General features: G+C 42.5%; 1 protein-coding gene across 8 annotated transcripts in view; it reads right to left on the bottom strand.

Moving 5' to 3' along the window:
* NUMB (NUMB endocytic adaptor protein) overlaps positions 1–18,174 on the bottom strand; it is a 159,209-nt gene that overhangs the window by 21,706 nt on the left and 119,329 nt on the right. For 4 of the 8 annotated variants that reach the window (XM_026651381.1, XM_026651385.1, XM_026651380.1 and 1 more), the window contains 2 exons: positions 16,473–16,547; positions 9,487–9,564 (listed from right to left, as the gene is read on the bottom strand). In XM_026651381.1, the coding sequence (XP_026507166.1) occupies positions 9,487–9,564; positions 16,473–16,547 (153 nt within the window). The remainder of the gene's footprint in view (positions 1–9,486; positions 9,565–16,472; positions 16,548–18,174) is intronic. The other 4 variants (XM_026651386.1, XM_026651383.1, XM_026651387.1 and 1 more) reach the window with 2 other exon arrangements.

The following is an 18,174-nucleotide window of genomic DNA, read 5'->3' on the forward strand; positions in this document are numbered from 1 at the left end:
GAGCGCCGGGGGCAGGGCCGCGAGCCCCGGCGGGTGCTCAGCTCTCCCGCCCCTCCCCCGGCGGCCAGAGCGCCGGGGGCAGGGCCGCGAGCCCCGGCGGGTGCTCGGCTCTCCCCCCCCCGGCGGCCAGAGCGCCGGGGGCAGGGCGGCGAGAGGGCGGCGAGCCCCGGCTGGGGCTCGGCTCGGCTCTCCCCCCCGGCGGCCAGAGCGCCGCGCCGCCCCCCTCCAGGTGCCGCCCCAAGCACCAGCTTGGGTGCTTGGTGCCTGGAGCCGGCCCTGGGCGTGACACTCAGGGTAGCACTCATTGAGCTAGCACACTACAAATAGTAGTGTAGCCATGGCACCAGAGGCAGCGGTGAGCAGTAGCATGGGCTAGCCACTCTGAATACAAACCCATCTGGACCCCACAGATTTGTCCATAGTGTGGCTAGCCCATGCTTCTGCTCACCACTGCCTGTGGTGCCATGGCTACACTACTATTTTTAGCATGCTAGCTCGATGAGAGTTAGTGCATGTCTACTTGAACCAGGAATCACACTCCTAGCTCCAAGTGTAGATGTAGCTTAAAGGTATAACTACACTGCAGTTAGACACATGTGGCTGGCCTGTGCCAGCTGTCTCGGGCTCGCAGGGCTAGGGCTAAGGGGCTGTTTAATTGCAGTACAGATGTTTGGGCTTGGGCTGTCAGGATCCTTCCACCTCAGGGTCCTAGAGCCCTGGCTCCAGCCCAAGCCCAAACATCTACACTACAATTAAACAGCCCCGTCCTGAGACAGTTGGATAGGTCAGCCGCAGGCTTTTAATTGCAGTGTAGACATATCTTAAGAGGTATGAGCTGTTTCCATTCATTTTGTTGCTGTGTCAACTCTGAAGTCTGAACCCTATACAAAAATACACAGATAAATTTATAATTTCTATGTATATATACACACACACAGAGACTTAAGAATGGCCATGCTGGGTCAGACCAAAGGTCCATCTAGCCCAGCATCCTGTCTTCCAACGTGGCCAATGCCAGGTGCCCCAGAGGGAATGAACAGAACAGGTAATCATCAAGAGATCCATCCCGTCACCCATTCCCAGCTTTTGGCAAACACAGGCATATGACCCTGACATATGCATGCCTACACTTTACACATAAATACATGTGCTGACCATCTCACCTGAGCTTACTCATCACAACTCCACCGCAGACAAGTTTTATTTTTAAAAAACTGCATCCTTCCATCTAAAAAGGCAGGACATAAATTTGTGTGTTGCACAGGGCTCAGAAAATGAAGCTTTAGGAACTTTTAATGACCTTAAAATAGAATTTTCATACTTAATTTTATGATTTTAAGATGTACTACCTTGGAACCTTTCAAAGTTAGCCACAAGTGATATCCCCCATTAGAAGCACAAGCCTGGACGGTTGAAAGATAGATCTATTCATATGTCACTGGTCCAGGTCTGATTTCTTATCACATCAGGCAAGTGTTTTGCTTAGTTTAAAAAACAAAACAAAAACAAAAAAAACTTGTGGTAGTTTTAAGCTCCTAGAAGCTTTAGAACACCTGAATTAGTTTCAGTGGAAGCTGATCAGTAGGGAACGTACAGATGAAGTAGCCAAAGGTGCATGTTAAACACAATTTATTACAGATATTCCTGGTAAAAGCTATACTTTGATATATGAAAGATAGATTTCCCCCCCTAGATTTGCATGATGACTTCAATGTCAATTTAGGCAGTTAATGTATCAATTTCTTAAATGATACCTCCACTAGTGGTTAGGATAACTGTTTTTAAATGCTGATTGAAAGCTTAACGGACTGAAAGGGAACCAAATCTTTTTCTTTTTGGAAATTGCAAAAAAACAAAGAGCAAGATGAGAAAAACTGTAGCAAAATACTCAGAAAAAGGAGTTGCTGAGTCTTATGAGTTCAAGTATTTAGTAAGCTCTCTTTCCTGAAAGTGTGTGCAAGATATTGTTCTTTAAGGGTTGCTGTGTGTAATTTATGTTCCTGTACCCAATCACATCTCTACTTTTGTATTATTATTCATTCCTTTGTACTGGATAGGAATGCCAATATATAGTAGAGAGAAAGCAGACATCTCATTTAATGTGATAACTTTGTGGTTTCTCCCTTCGCCATTAGGTAAGAAACATTTTTAATTCTAAGCTGTAAACAGCACAAACTTCCAGTCAAAGTGTTGTAGCTGTTTTAGGCAGAGTCTTTTCTAAACATTGCTTTTACAACAGAGCAATCTAATTAGATCTGTCCTATCTGACAAATCTCCCAAATATGATACATGGGCCTTGAGTCAAAGCCTCTCACTTCATTATTTATACCCATCACAGCAGAATGTGCGTTTCCCAGCTTATAGGAAGAAATATGGATGGAGATGTAGCTGTTTCTCTATGTGGTGTGTACTGTAAAGACTGTTACTTACCTCTAGTGTAACTGTTCTTCGAGACGTGATACAGAGGTGTATTCTTTGTAGAGAGGTAGGTGTGTGCGTGTGCGTGCGCGCCCAGCAGCCAGAGAATCTGGCCTAGCAGTACCCGTATGGTTGTACTCATGGCTGTAGCTCCTCCCCCAGTTATATGAGGGGGGAGGAGCCCCAGCCTCACTCAGTTCCTTCACACCAAAGGTCAAGCACATAGACTCGGATGCGGAAGGGACAGAGGGAGGATTGTGGAATACCCTTCTGCATCACATCTCGAAGAACAGTTATAATACAGGCAAGTAACTTTTTTCTTCTTTGAGCAGATGCAGCCACGTATTCCATGTAGGTGACACAAACAGTACTCACAGGAGATGTGGCTTGGAGTCTATTTAAGCAATGATTGCAGAACTGCCTTCCCAAAATTTGTCTCTGCTCTGGATGCTGCGGTAGTGGCATAATGGTTCAGAAGCATACGTACAGCTGACCAAATGGCAGCCCTGCAGACGTCCAATATTAAAACAGCATTTAAGAATGCCATCAACATAGCCTGAGCTCTCCCAGAGTGAGGTTGCACCTTTCGTGGGTGTGTTGTCAGACCTATTTCATGAGCTGTCTTGATACAGGGAGTTATCCACCTAGAAATCACCTGCGAAGAAACTGCTTGTCCCTTCATTCAGTCTGCATACAACACAGACATGGAGAATCATGAAGAGGTTTAGTCCTGTCCAGGTAAAAGGCTAGGCATTGCCTGACACCAGCATGTGAAGACACTGCTCTGCCAGGGTTGAATGTGGCTGAGGAAAGAACATAGGTAAGCACACCACTTGGTTAAAATTAATTGAAAAACCACTTTAGATAAAATCTTAGTGCGTGGCCACAAGGTCACTTTGTCTTTGGAGAGCTGCGTGTAAGGAGGCTCTGCGATCAAAGCCTACAACTCTCACACTCTCCTTGCAGATGTTATTGCTACCAGAAATGCAATATTTTGGCACAAGGAGAGAAAAAAAAAGATGCCAGAGGCTTGAATGGCAGTCCCATCAGAGCCACTAAGACTGTATTAAGGGCCCACAAAGGAATTTCTCTCTCACTGGTGGGTGGAGATGAGATACTCCTTTCAAGAACCTTGTTACCATAATATTCAAAAATATCAACTGCCCCTGGAAACACCAAAATCGCTGCCAGATGTGCCTTCAACTGGGCTTCTGAGACCACTCATGACTCAGGGAAAACATTTGCTAAGTCAATCCGCAAATTACTTGACCTGGGGTAAAGAATCAATCGGCCACCAGAGTAATGTTCTTTCCAATGCAAAACTGCCAGAGCAAGATCATCTCCTGATACAGAACACTTGTGTGCTCCTCCTTATCTGTTCACATAATACCGACAATACAATCACGATGTGAGTATGTGAACCACTGAGCCCTTAGTGTGACCTTGGAAAGTCTGACAGGCATTGAAGCTCCAGGATGTTGATATGCAGTGAAGCTTCCTATTCTGACCACAGGCCCTGAATTTTCAGCGACCGCAGATGTGCTCCCCAGCTTCTTAAGGAACTGTCATTGACAATAATCCTAGTCAGTGGGGGCCAAGCAAGAAGAACGCCCTGGCATACATTTCCCTGAACCTCCATCACCATAAGGCATCCCGGATCGGTAGAGGAAGTTGGACAAGTCTGTCAAGGGATGATGGGTCAGATTGACTGACTTCAGCTGCATTTGGTGGGGGCAAAGATGCAATCTGGCAAAATGGATCATTTGTGTGCACAGTCATGTGACCCAGCAGCCTCAGGCATACTCAAGCTGTGATAGAGAGTTGAGCTCCAGACAAAGGTGACGTATCATCTGAAAATGTCTCAGACTACTAGAATCTATTAGGGCCCCAAGGAACTAGATTTTTTGAATGGTGATCAATGCTGACTTCCTGTTTAGGGTGAGGCCCAAGCAATCGAGTAAGTGTACTGAGATATACACGTAAGAGAGGACCTCTTCCCTAGACTTGCCTCTCAGTAACCAATCGTCCAGATATGGAAGATATGAATTTCTTTTTTCCTGAGGTACACAGTCACCACAACCATACAGTGGGTAAAGATCCGGGGAACTGAGTTTGGTGTATTGATAGTGCTGGTTCGACACAACAAACCATAGACATCTCCTGTGGCTCGGGAAAAATCGCTACGTGGAAATAAGTATTTTGATGGTCCAGGGCAGCAAGCCAGTCATTGTGATTTAATATGAGGCCAGTTTTTAGGGTGACCGTCCATGTACCTGATATATTTGTTAAGATTGCAGGTCTCACCCCTTCCTTGGGCTTGGGAACCAGAAAGTACCAGGAATAAAACCCCCAACCCTGTTGCTGCAGAGGAACCTATGCCATAGCTCCCAAATCTAGCAGAGACTGAACCTACTCCAGGAGCAGTGTCTCACAAGAGAGGTCCCTGAAAAGGGATGGGAAGGAGGGAGGGGAGAAAGGATGGAAAGGGACTAGATGGCATAAGCAATATCAGATCAAGTTAGGACCCAGCCGTCCATGGTAATCAAGTCCCAAACATCGTAAAAACGAGCCATCTTGTCCCCAAATGGAGAACAGGAATGTAAAAATCATGACTGGATCACCGCCCTGGATACCCAAGCCAAAATTGGTGCTTAGTAGATGCCAGAGGATGGGGACGGGGACAAGTCAACAGACTGAAACCAGAACCAAAAGGCATTTGCCTCCAGGACATATGACCCTTTACAGGGTAGTCCTGCTGCCTTGTGGAGAAAGACTGCCCAATGAAGTGCAGTGAGTGGTGCTGCTGGTGACTGCCATAATAGCGCCTCTGCACCACCAGAGTATACCAGGGGTCATAGTAGATCACAAGCTAAATATGAGTGAATAGTGTAACACCGTTGCAAAAAAAGCAAACATCATTCCGCGATGTATTAGCAGGAGTGTTGTAAGCAAGCCACGAGAAGCAGTTCTTCCACTCTGCTCCATGTTGATTAGGCCTCAACTGGAGTATTGTGTCCAGTTCCATTTCAGGAAAGATGTGGACACATTGGAGAAAGTCCAGAGAAGAGCAACAAAAATTATTAAAAGTCTAGAAAACATTACCTATGAGGAAAGATGGAAAAAAATTGGGTTTGTTTAGTCTGGGGAAGAGAAGACAGAGGGTACATGATTAACAGTCCTTGAGTACTTAAAACAGGGGTGGGCAAACTTTTTGTCCCAAGGGCTACATCTGGGAATAGAAATTGTATAGCGGCCATGAATGCTCACAAAATTGGGTTGGGGTGCGGGAGGCGGTGAGGGCTCTGATTGGGGGTGCGTGCTCCAGGGTGGGGCCAGAAATGAGGAGTTCAGGGTGCAGGAGGGGGCTCCGGGCTGGGGTGGGGGAATGGGGTGCGGGGAGGGGGTGAGGGCTCTGGGGTGGGGCTGGGGATGAGGCATTTGGGGTGTAGGAGGGTGTTCTGGGCTGGGATCAAGGGGTTCAGAGGGCAGGAGGGGGCTCAGGGCTGGGGCAGGGGCTCAGGGGTGCAGGCTCCGGCGGTGCTTACCTCAAGTGGCTACCAGAAGCAGCGGCATGTCCCTTCTCCTCCGGCTCCTATGCGGAGGCGCGGCCAGGCAGCTCTGCATGCTGCCTCGTCCACAGGCACCGTCCCTGCAACTCCCATTGGAACGGTGTCATTGGAGCGCGTAGGAGTCGGAGGGGGGCCATGCCGCTGCTTCTGGGAGCCGCGTGGAGTGGCCCCTGACCCTGCGCCCTGGCTGGAGTGCCTGAGTGGGGCAAGTCCCAGACCCTACTCCCCAGAAGGAGCTCAAGGGCCGGCTTAAAATGGCTGGCAGGCCAGATTCGGCCCGGGGACCATAGTTTGCCCAGCCCTGACTTAAAAGGTTGTTATAAAGAGGAGGGAGAAAAATTGTTCTTGTTAACCTCTGAGGATAGGACAAGAAGCAATGGGCTTAAATTGCAGCAAGGGCGGTTTAGGTTGGACATTAGGAAAAAATTCCTATCAGGGTGGTTAAGCATGGGAATAAATTTCCTACAACGATGTGGAATCTTCATCATTGTAGATTTTAAAGAGCAGGTTAAGCAAAAACCTGTCAGGGATGGGGTCTAGATCAGGGGTCGGCAACCTTTCAGAAGTGGTGTGCCGAGTCTTCATTTATTCACTCTAATTTAAGGTTTCGCATGCCACTAATACATTTTAACGTTTTTAGAAGGTCACTTTCTATAAGTCTATAATATATAACTAAACTATTGTTGTATGTAAAGTTAATAAGGTTTTTAAAATGATTAAGAATACTAAACACTTCATTTAAAATTAAATTAAAATGCAGAGCCCCCCGGACCGGTGACCAGGACCCTGGCAGTGTGAGTGCCACTGAAAATCAGCTTGCGTGCCACCTTTGGCACGCGTGCCATAGGTTGCCTACCCCTGGTCTAGATAATACTTAATCCTGCCATGAGTGCTGGGGACTAGACTAGATGACCTCTTGAGGTCCCTTCCAGTCCTACGATTCTATGATCCCTAAAGAATGCAGTGAGACTCACGGGGCAAGCAGACAGACAACAGTTCTCTTGCCAGTGAGGTATCAGAACAGCCAGTACTGAATATGTGTCACCCACCCCTGGTGCTGGGGAAGGCATTGGTACACAGGTCAGCAGCAGTACAGAAGCAGAAGGTGGGATTTCCTATGGACACAACGTTGGTGCTGAGGAGTGTACCAGTGCCAACAAGGTCCTCGGTGCTGGGCCTGGCACTGGCCTCAATTCTATAGGCTGCAGCGTTGATGTATGCTGTGTCTCTACGACACGACCAGATGGTGTCAACGAGACAGTGGAGGCTGTGGCCTCAAAAAAGTGCTGGACGAGTGCAGAGTCTGGAACAGACAGGCAGAGTAAATCTGCAGCCACCTGGTATGCCACCAGCATGAAGATAGTCAGTGTCGGCATTGATGTCGTCAGTATCAGACTCAACGGACACTAAAGCTGGAACCGGAATCAACTATATGGGTTCTCGGTGGTCTCAGCCTGGTACCAAGGAGTATTTGGCGGACCTGCTCAGACCTGTGTGCTGAAAGTGGTATGGTGCTGGTCTGCACCCTTTTTAGAAAAGAAGGAAACTCCACAAGGCCTGAGATGGTCCTGATTAGTTTTATGGGACTTCTTCCTCAGCACCCGCAGAGGGTGAACGGCTCCTCCATCTCTTGGGAGAGGCGAGCACTGGAAAGCGGAGCGCCTCAATCACCCAGTCCGAAGGTGACCACCAATCAGATGCGGCCCTCAGTGCCAAAACAGGACTTACAGCCTGCTTGAGAAAGTTCTGCTTCATGCTAAGTCTCTGGCCACCTGGGTTCTTTTGGTAAACAACTTACAAATGGAGCATCACTCCTTAGCATGTCCCTCACCTAAACCCAGCAAGCAACTCGTATAGGGATCGCTATTCAGCATCCCCCTCCCCTCAACAGGCAGTGCTTGAACACTGGTGAGGGCATCACGCAGGGCAATAAATATCCTAACTCATTAACTTCACTAACACTATCTATGGTATTACTGACTATATACACGAAGAGAAAAAAAAAACTCAGAAAATTAGGAGGTAGGAAACGTGAGGTGACTACCACACAGAGCTCTGACTCCAGCCATGGGTGGTGAGAAGGAACTGGGGGAGGGGAGCAGCTGGGGCAGCATAGCCTCATAGCTATGGGAGTGACTACAGCTACAAGGCACGAGTGCCACCCCTACAGGTACTGCTGGGCGAGATTCTCTGGTTCCAGTGCCCTGGAATGCTGGATGCACCTATTCAAAAAACTTTAGTTTTCTCCAAAAGTCTACTGAAATTAATTCTGCTTTTACTCCCCAGGGTGGAAGAAACTTCTGATCAGAGAATCTGCCATAAAAGCTTTTCCTCTTTAAGCAGTAAATGTAATAAAAACATTTTACAATTCCAACCACTAACAGGTTTTTAAGGTAAGCTTACATTTTACAAGATATTTCAAAATCAAATCCTCTTATTTGTCCTGTATAAATTAAAGCAAAGTTAAAACCTTTTAAAATGGTTTAAGATAGCTGCTGTTCCCCATGTACAAGGAAGGCACAGATTACTGATGTACTAAAGGAATGCAATTTGATTTGTTAGAGGATTACAATCTTTGCCCTATAAGAATGTGTGCCCACACAAAATACACCTCTACCTTGATATAACGCTGTCTTCAGGAGCCAAAAAAATCTTACTGCGTTATAGGTGAAACCGCATTATATTGAAGTTGCTTTGATCCACCAGAGTGTGCAGCTCCCCCACCCCCCAGCACCGCTTTATATCCGAATTCGTGTTATATCGGGTCACGTTATATCGAGGTAGCGGTGTAACTTTTGGTACAGTACACCAACATGGAGAATTTATATTTATTTGCGCACACACACACACAATCTCAGACTAAGAGGTTGCTTTCCTGAGTAGCATTGCACTGAAATGAAATATCGCAGACAGCAGGTTTCTGAGTCTCACAGTGTTATACATTATCTTAACTTCAGTAAGAAAAATATATAAACAAAACCTAAGTTTTTGCCCCATCCTCATATGGCCTTAAATTAATTTGGTTCTCAGGAAAGGGAGGTGTAATATGGATAGCACTGTGCCTACCAGTATTTTTTCCCTACACTATCAAAAGCTGCAGTTCAGGACAGAATATGGTCAACTTTGCAATGATTTCAGGATGTGGACAAACTTCTAATACATCAGTCTGTCTTCCATATGATCTAGTCCAAATCTGAGCTCAGGAGGCCAGAGGGGAAGTATTAACAGCATTACCAATCTAGTGCTGCGGTTTTGTCAGGGAGACCAAACCATTTAAAAACTGGAATTTTGCATACCATCAGCCTGTCATTAGATTGTTATTTTGGGCTGCCGTTTACCCAGATTCTTTTCTTGACAAGTGTCATTCCAGGTCATCTCAGTCAGAAGTAGACATTCTGAAATGGATTGCTGTGGCTTCTATAACACTCTGATCTATGACAGTGCTATACCAGGGATGTAACTCCTTATAGTGAAAGCACAAATGAGGCATTAAACTTACTTTTCCAAAGAAGCCTTTGAAGAACTTCCTTTCCTGGAGGAACAGGGGGGACAAGTCGAGTGCTATTACTGTAGGTAGCTAAAGTGTCCCAGAGTTTCAAACCAACAAGTACATACAAGAGTTGGGAAATGGAGGGAAAGTAAGGGGTGTTTAGAGTTAGCCATAGAGAATGCGACAGGCAAATATGAAAAATCCCATGAAAATGCAGATAAACAGGTTTTACATGGAATGCTAAAAAGATCAGAAGCTACAGCCCCAAAACTGGTGAAAAGAGGGAAATGAGAACTGAACTGAACCTGAGACCCAATTCCATGCAAAGTGGTTATTTTGTTTGCAGCAGTCTTCCTGTTTAGTTCTCTTTGTAAGGTTATAAATCAAACTTGGCAGCAGGTGTGGAGATTAAACAATCCAGATTCTGTAGTTTAAGACCACTGAGAAATGTAAATTTTTAATTTTTATCACAGCTAAGAGTTTGCTTTACATGAAAATGAGGATTCCCAAGACAAATATTTGCAAACTGGAGAAACATCTAAAATTGCAGGAATAGCACACAGTTAAATACAGAGACACACTTTTGGGACCCCATTTCCACTATAAACCAGTTTTTGGAATTTAGAACTCAGCCATAAAAAACTTGCTCTGGACTGAAAGTTCTGAAGGTCTGCTTCTGTGTGCTCTCACAATTTCCTCTGAAAGCAAAGGAATTTTTGCTGTTTTTGAAGTTGGTTTCTTTTTTATTGTAAATGCCAAGAAGTTCACTTGTTTCAGAAGCCTGTTTTTTAAATTGAAGGTGTTCAAGCTAAACAACGAATTAAGCTTGGCAAGTACTCTACAATATGGATCATTTTTGGTGCCCACCCTTCTCTTGCACTTCCCTATGTCCTGGGGGCCCCATACCCCCTACCAGAATCTTGAAGATCCTCTTTATCTGTGCTTTAACTGTCCCACTTTCAAGATGAGTTTCCTCACAACACTCATTTTGAAGCCTTCCAATGTTACCTCTTTACACAAAAGAGGAACACTAGGCATTCACTGTACTTCCCAGACCCTCAGGATGAACAAGGCATCTCTGAAGTATATCCAACAGAAGTCAGCTCACAGAGGGAAGGTGATTCAGTGAAATAATTGAACGTAAGTGCTCTACATAGCTTCACACCATGGGTTTGATTTTGGTGGTGGGGATGTTAAACAAAAATGGACAAGTTAATTGGGTAAGATGTGCAAATTTCAAGTGTATTTGCCATGCAATTTCATTCATTCATATTTTACGGGCTTCATCTTTGGTGCCAAAGTCTAACAAGAGACTAAACACTCAGATACATCTGAGGTAGGTACAATCTTCTTGAGTTAGAACCCAAACACCTGCTCACTCATACCCCATGTCTATATGCATGTCCATTCAATAATTAATGGCAGGCTCCTAAAGAGCATGATGCTGCCTTTGCTATCCCTCCAAAGTATTTGCAGAGGTGGCACACTATGCCATAATGTCATAGAATTATTCAAGTTAGAGATAATCCAGCTCATCTCTCTGCCAATGAAAGATTGTAAGCCATCCTGTTGGAAACAATCTAATGGTATAGCAGTAACCAGCAGAGGATATCTCTACCCACGGCAGGGAAAAATCTCATCTCATTCCCCACTGCAGTTTAAGACACCATCTATACCAATGTTCCAATAGTTAAGCCTTTTTATACTAAAGATCTGCATGTTTATACATATCCTGAGATTCAAACTGATGGTTAAAACACAAAATTCTATATTTAAACAAAACTAAGGTTGTGACACCAGGAAAGCAAAGCCAGGAAATTCAAAAGGGAAAAGGGACCATCAATCTTAACCTTGCATTTCCTGACTTCTCCCCACCCACCCTTCATTCTCAGCCTGTAATTCTTTTCAGATGTAATTATTTCATGTTTACTACACATTTTACTATCTAAACATAGATAAATTCTTTAAACTTAGAGATGTTCTTACATAAGTTTTATATCAGCAGAGAGGCTCCAAAGAAAGTTTTTTAAAAGCAAAAACTCCTCTACTTGGACAGGACATACTGAATATTAGTTGGGGAACTAATGAATTAATCACACTGTGGTGTACCTAATAAGAAGGGGCTGGATGCTGCTGCCAAGTTGAGTAAAATCTATTGTATTAAACTAAGTAACAGCTTTTAAAAGATGTAGCAAAAGCTAAACAGATTCACCAGAAGCGACCTCATTTTTACAGGGATGGTTAATCATTAATTTTGCTCTCAGCAAAGCACTTGTTAAACATGAATTTTTCTTTGAACACCCCAGGAAAAAGTTAATGGAAAGACAACATGCAAAATGTTTTTTAAACAGCACTAAGAGTTAATAGTTTAGAGATAACTAATGTATGTTTTAAAAACAATTAAATTATGTTTCTTTTACCTGCTAAAACAAGAACATATATTAAAAGAAATGCATACTTTTTTTACAAAAATGACAAGTTAGAAACTGGTAGTACACACTAAAGCAACTTAAAACCAAAACAGATATGACACGAGACAAGAAAGTACAGTCTTGTCTTTGTACTGCCTCCTTGCACAGGAGTCACATACAACAGACCTGTAGGTTTAAATCCTGCATGAAGTTAATGATTTTGCAATTTGTAATATACATTTCTTTAATTGACAGTAAAGAGGTTTCAAAAAATACATATATAGTGTCTGAGTATCACAACACTAATATATGTGCAATTTAAATCCAACTGGTAATGCAGCCAACCAATAGAAAAGCGCAAGCCCCATTGTTCACATCAAGAAGAATATTAATAAGATGACAAATGGATGTAATGACCCCTTAACTACAAACAAGATTGTTGTGCCACTGCATCAAAATAGGACAAAGGGCTTCAAAAGCAATGAAATTCTAATGTACTCTAAGTGTCTATTCTACTGGGGAGACATTGTAAGTACAATTAGCATCCTGACTCTATTAACATGCAGTAATAGAATATGCTACAGTTACAGAAATTTCTTTGACAAATCTACACAGTGCTCACTTTGAATTTTTTCTTCAAATATATTTTTCTAAACTTCCAACATCAGAATAAGAAAGTACATTTTTAGTTAAGTACCACTCAATCTTAGCTGACAGGCAAACAATGCTATAGTATTGCTTTTATCTTTTTCTGGCTACAGTACATCTTGTTGACTACTCATGGGACAGAGATAGAAATTATAATCATATTTTTAGATGCAGTCTATTTCTGCATCCAAGTGCAGTTTTAAGCAACACTTCAGATTCATTCTCTGAGTGCAATCATCTCATAGGCCATGATCTCACCCACGCAAGATTAATCCTGCACTGTATTTATACTGGGATCTTTGATGTGACACATTCCTCATGTATTCAAGTTTCAAAATGAAGGAGTTATCACTTATCAGTCACAAACTAAATGTTTGGCACAGTGCAGATATCAGTGTCTCTATCCACAGACTTTTTTAAAAAATAGCTGGAGTGGCTCTTTGAAGCTATTCTACTGCAATGAAAAGTCAGACCTGTGAATTTAGTTCTGCAAGATATACTGGTCAATATGCTACAATCAACCAGTAGGTGACAACAAAACCCTCTAAAAATCAGGGGACATTTCCCACCAATGTGTTGGAGAAGTCAATTTGTATTTATTTTTTTAGGAGGACATTGAGAAAGATTAAAAAGTTATTTTCTCAATGAGATTCCTGTTTTACACTCTTCCTGAAGGATCCCATAAAATTTTGTTTGGGCTGATGAGTCAGGCCTAAGAGATAGAAGACAATGCATAATGTATTTGCTAGAGTCTATTGATTGCAGTCCAGAAAACTGGAATTTGGAAAAATCCCACACTATTAAAATAAATATAGATAGAAAAAATAAGCATAACTACTTGATGAGCTACCAGACAAGCAAGTGTTTTGACAACTCTAGAATGCTATCACCTATTCCCTCCTGCTTGTAACTAGATATATCCTATGTCCATTCTTCCTACTGACTGGATTTTGAGAAAATAATACACTCGCTGAAAAAAAAAAAAAAAAAAAAAAAGTCAGAGTGGCATAAAATCAGAACAGGCAACATAGATTTAAGGGAATTGTAACCATATGGGAAGTAAAGCTTCTCAAGGTCAGACATTCCCTAAACGAAGTCAGAAGATTGCAGCCCAAACTGTTATATTTGGTTATAGGGCAGAAGATGAGCAGCTCAATTTACCAATTTAGGATGAAAGCAAGAATCCCTCAAGGATGAATTCCATTGTTGGATGCCAAAATGCTACTGCCGGAAAAAAGCCTTGTATTTTAGTAATCTTGCACATGGCAGACACACACAAGAGCCTTAAAAAAAAAGTAAAGAGCTTCAAATAATCTGATTCCTAAAACATTAGAGGGAAATATTCCAAAAATAAAACCCAAATGATAGTATCTTAATTTCTAATGACAAACTCCAAATGAACTTCATTTTCATGGAGTTTCACCATTAAAAAAATCCCTGCCAAAAGTAGGCTCAGTAGTCTTACAGTAGGTAGCATGGCTGAGAATTTTATATCCGTTTCTCAGGTTCCAAGCGGGCAGATAGGACTATGAAGACAGCAACTGGAACAGGCATGTGCCGTTGTCATACTTTCTGTATCAGCCTCACAATAAATCATTCAAATACCTCCTTTAGATTCTTACAAGCAGAAACGCTATCTCCACCTTGAATGCTGCATTAAGTTTGGAAACTTGTCCACAATTTAAAATAATCTATCAGGCTATTCAGGTAATTAAACTATTTACAAGGAATATATTTAGCTGTCCACAGGAAAAGCAGGTAAACTTTTAACTTTTATTCTCAATTTAAGTTTGGTATATGAATTGGTAGTTCAAGCAAGCTAAATCAGATATCTGCTCTTGTATGGATTCCAAAGAAATAGTATGCGCTGTGCTTTAAGAACTTTTAATGGGTACATATTTCACTAGTTGTAAGATTAGCCATACTTAACTGGCTTTTGGGCTTCAGGTTTTTTTTTTTTTTTTTTTTAAACTCCCAGAACAGAATACTCCATTCTGCACACAATTCTCCCCCTCGGGAGAGGATAAGTAAAAGAATAAGCTACACAACAGATGTTAGTCATGTCACTTAATATACTAACAGAAGGCGCGCAGACACTACATCAATGAGGGAAGTATAAGAACCTATATAGAACAGAATAGGACAAAAATGAATGCAGGTTGATTGTGCGGTCAGTCTATATTTGTGTTTTTAGCTACATAAAAAACTAAATCTGATAAAGGACAAAGTGCCTCATTTACATCATCATCTGTAACCCTGTTAGCACAAATAGCAACCAATCACTGCTACACTGAATAAGAACAGATGGGGTGTAGCTTTAACCTGTTGCTATAAATTGGCTGGGGCAGAAATGAAAGAAAAGATTTAAGATGAAGTTTAATCAAAGCACTGAAGTCAGTTCAGAAACTTTATAGCGTAACATGAAGAGGAAAAGGAAATCTAAAACAACCCTCTGTTATGTGTGCTAGCAGAGAAGAAACACAAGCGAGAAACCACGTGACTCACTAAAAATGAAGTCTGGCAGCCTTAAATTTGCAAAGGTGCAGCAACACCACCTACTTTAAGTAATTTTGCTGCACTACTGAACATAAGCTCCAAGAACTGCTTCACTGAAGAGCTTATACAGCCAAGATGTACAGGGGAAATGATAAAAGGGACTGGACTTCTGTATCCATCACAGTTAGGATTATTCCTGTGGTGACTTATTTTCCCTCCTAACCTTCAAGATTGGGGGGCAGATAGCTCAGTGGTTTGAGCATTGGCCTGCTAAACCCAGGGTTGTGAGTTCAATCCTTGAGGGGACCACTTAGGGATCTGGGGCAAAAAACTATCTGGGGATTGGTCCTGCTTTGAGCAGGGGGTTCGACTAGATGGTCTCCTGAGGTTCCTTCCAACCCAGATATTTTATGATTTTATGATTTTTGGAGCCTGATTCCTTGATAACAAACCGACTGACTAGCAACAACAGTACAGAATATAGATGACACAATCTCCGGGTATGTCTACACTACTCGCCGAATCGGCATGCAGCGATCGATCCAGCGGGGGGGGGGGGGGGGCGATTTATCGCGTCTAGTCTAGACACGATAAATCGATCCCCGAGCTCTCTCCCGTCAACTCCTGTACTCTATTGCCGCGAGAGGCATAGGCGGAGTCGACAGGGGAGCAGCAGCAGTCGACTCACTGCGATGAATAGGTCTAAATACGTCAACTTCAACTACGTTATTCACGTAGCTGAAGTTGCTTAACTTAGATCAATTCCTCCTCCCCCCCACTCCAGTGTAGACCAGGCCTCCTAAAGTGAGATGCAGGAGTAGAAAGCATTTGAACAAGTGCTGTTCACAGGAACAAATGTCTATAGAAGCCAAACTAAGAGCAGCCCACCATACTGACATCACAACCAGGTAATCTTGTAGGCTATTTTGAGCAGATCCAAGCTTGGCATGCATGAAGTAATGCTACTAGTCTATTTTGCATAGGAAAGAAGAGCCCAAATCACACAGTAGTGCTGTGTGTAATAAAGAGTGGATTAAGTCCCCTGTTTAAGGGGTGTAATAGTACTGGTAAGTGGCAGACTCCAGAGGGAGAGACCATTCTTCATATCTAATCAATACCAGTAAAATAAAATCTCTTATGGACAACAATTCAGTATGGGTCACTGTTGTCTCCATTTTTCTTTATCTAACCCTTCTTTGAAACTATCTACTAGCTACTACAACTAGGAAGAATAAACTTAACTCTCTCCCTTGCCACTCCCAGATTAACATGTGCCTCTATAATCATATGCAGTGGGTCTTGTAAATGATCCAACTGTTTTTCTTACATAAAGTGAAAAGTGCACAACTTGAAACTGGAATGCTATTGCAGAATCAGCAACATCTTGGCATAACATTCACAGCACATGAGCCAACATTTTAATGAAACGGATATACATACAGATTTCAATCTCTTCACAGCATCTTCACAGACATGCATTCCTCTGGATTCATCCACTTCCACATGACCCAAGTACTGCAAGGAAAGAGAAAAAAGTTAGACTTCATGGCAGCCCCTCTGAATACTTACATGCTTACAAAAAGCCACTCTCACCTCCAACCCATACCAATCCAGATGAGATGCTGGACACAAAATACTGGGTGAGTTGAGATTTGCATTCCTACTGTATAAGGCACAGGAATTAGTGATCAGGTGCATAAGTGGCTTTCTGTGTCTCTCAGGCCTATACAGGGTACTGGATAGCACTTTTAAGGTGATCCAGCACCAAGAAGGCAAACATTTACTAACCTCAAACCATCTCAGAAAGACACTTGCACTCTGGTAAAGAGCCCTACCCCTTATGTTCTTCCTACCAGTGATTAGAGGACTTTAAGACCTCATACTGCCATTGCAACATAATTAAAATGTTCAGAGAAAGTTCCCAATATGAGATGAGGCTTAAGTTTACTTCAGTAACCAAACCTAAAAGTCTTAACCAGCAAAGAATGTGGGAATGCTGTATGATACTGTTAACACAGGTTACCATATCTTTCACTTCAGCAATCCATTCCCACCATTTAATATTTTATTGCAAGGTATCTTTAAAACTTTCAGTTGTAGAATTTTTTGCATAACACAAGATAGAAGTCAGCCATTGAGCTACACAATCAGAAATTAAGGAGTTTGCCATTTCACAGGGCATTAAGAAATGAAAACCATAATACATTCAACTCAGAGGAAAATTTATATTTAAAAACTAATTACTTTAAAATTTGTTAAACTGGACATCAGAATTATTTTAATCTAGTACTACAAGTTCCTCAAGATTTCTCCTTGCCAAAATACCATGCTGTAGATGTTGTGAAACTATTAAAGATTTAACTTTAGAGTGACCCAAACAGTGTTGTCAACTCATGACATTTGGCGTTTTTAAAGCCCCAGCTCCTGAAGGTATCTGATTAGGCAGAAATCTCTGCTTTCATTAAAAAAAATTATTAATCCTTATGGTTGAGGAGAATGTGGGAAAATGAATGAAAAATGCAACCCAAGAAATTCAAAAGCCAGAAGACAAAGAATACATTTTTTTAAAATCTAGTTTTTATGCCAATCCCACACCCAACTTGAGATTTTTGATCATTGAGGCTTTGTCTCCACTAGTAACTTATTGTCGATATAACTATGTTGCTCAGGGATGTGGAAAATCCATATCCCTAAGCGAACAGTTATACCATTCTAACCCCCGGTACAGATGGTGCTACATCAACAGAAGTGCTTCTCCCATCGACATAGCTACTGCCTCTCAGGGAGGTGGATTACCTACACCAACAGGAGAAGCTCTCTCATCAGCATAAGTAGCATCTTCACTGAAGCACTACAGCGGTGCAGCTGTGTCTCTGCAACCTTTTAAGTGTGGACAATCCCTTACAAAAATCTGTCTGGGAATTGGTCCTGCTTTGAGCAGCGGGTTGGACTAGATGACCTCCTGAGGTCCCTTCCAACCCTGATATTCTATGATTCTTACAGATGGCACTACTACAATTATGCTCCTCACTTGGCCTTTGTGGAAACTTATCCAAGAAGGGAGAAGTGCCCTGCATTCATAAAACTCCCTAACTAGAACAGGAAGTTTAATTACTTAAATATGAGTCTATTTCTTTAAAAA

Source organism: Terrapene carolina, unplaced genomic scaffold (genome assembly GCF_002925995.2).
Source record: "Terrapene carolina triunguis isolate 2854851 unplaced genomic scaffold, T_m_triunguis-2.0 Scaffold96, whole genome shotgun sequence".
Classification (NCBI taxonomy): domain Eukaryota; kingdom Metazoa; phylum Chordata; order Testudines; family Emydidae; genus Terrapene; species Terrapene triunguis.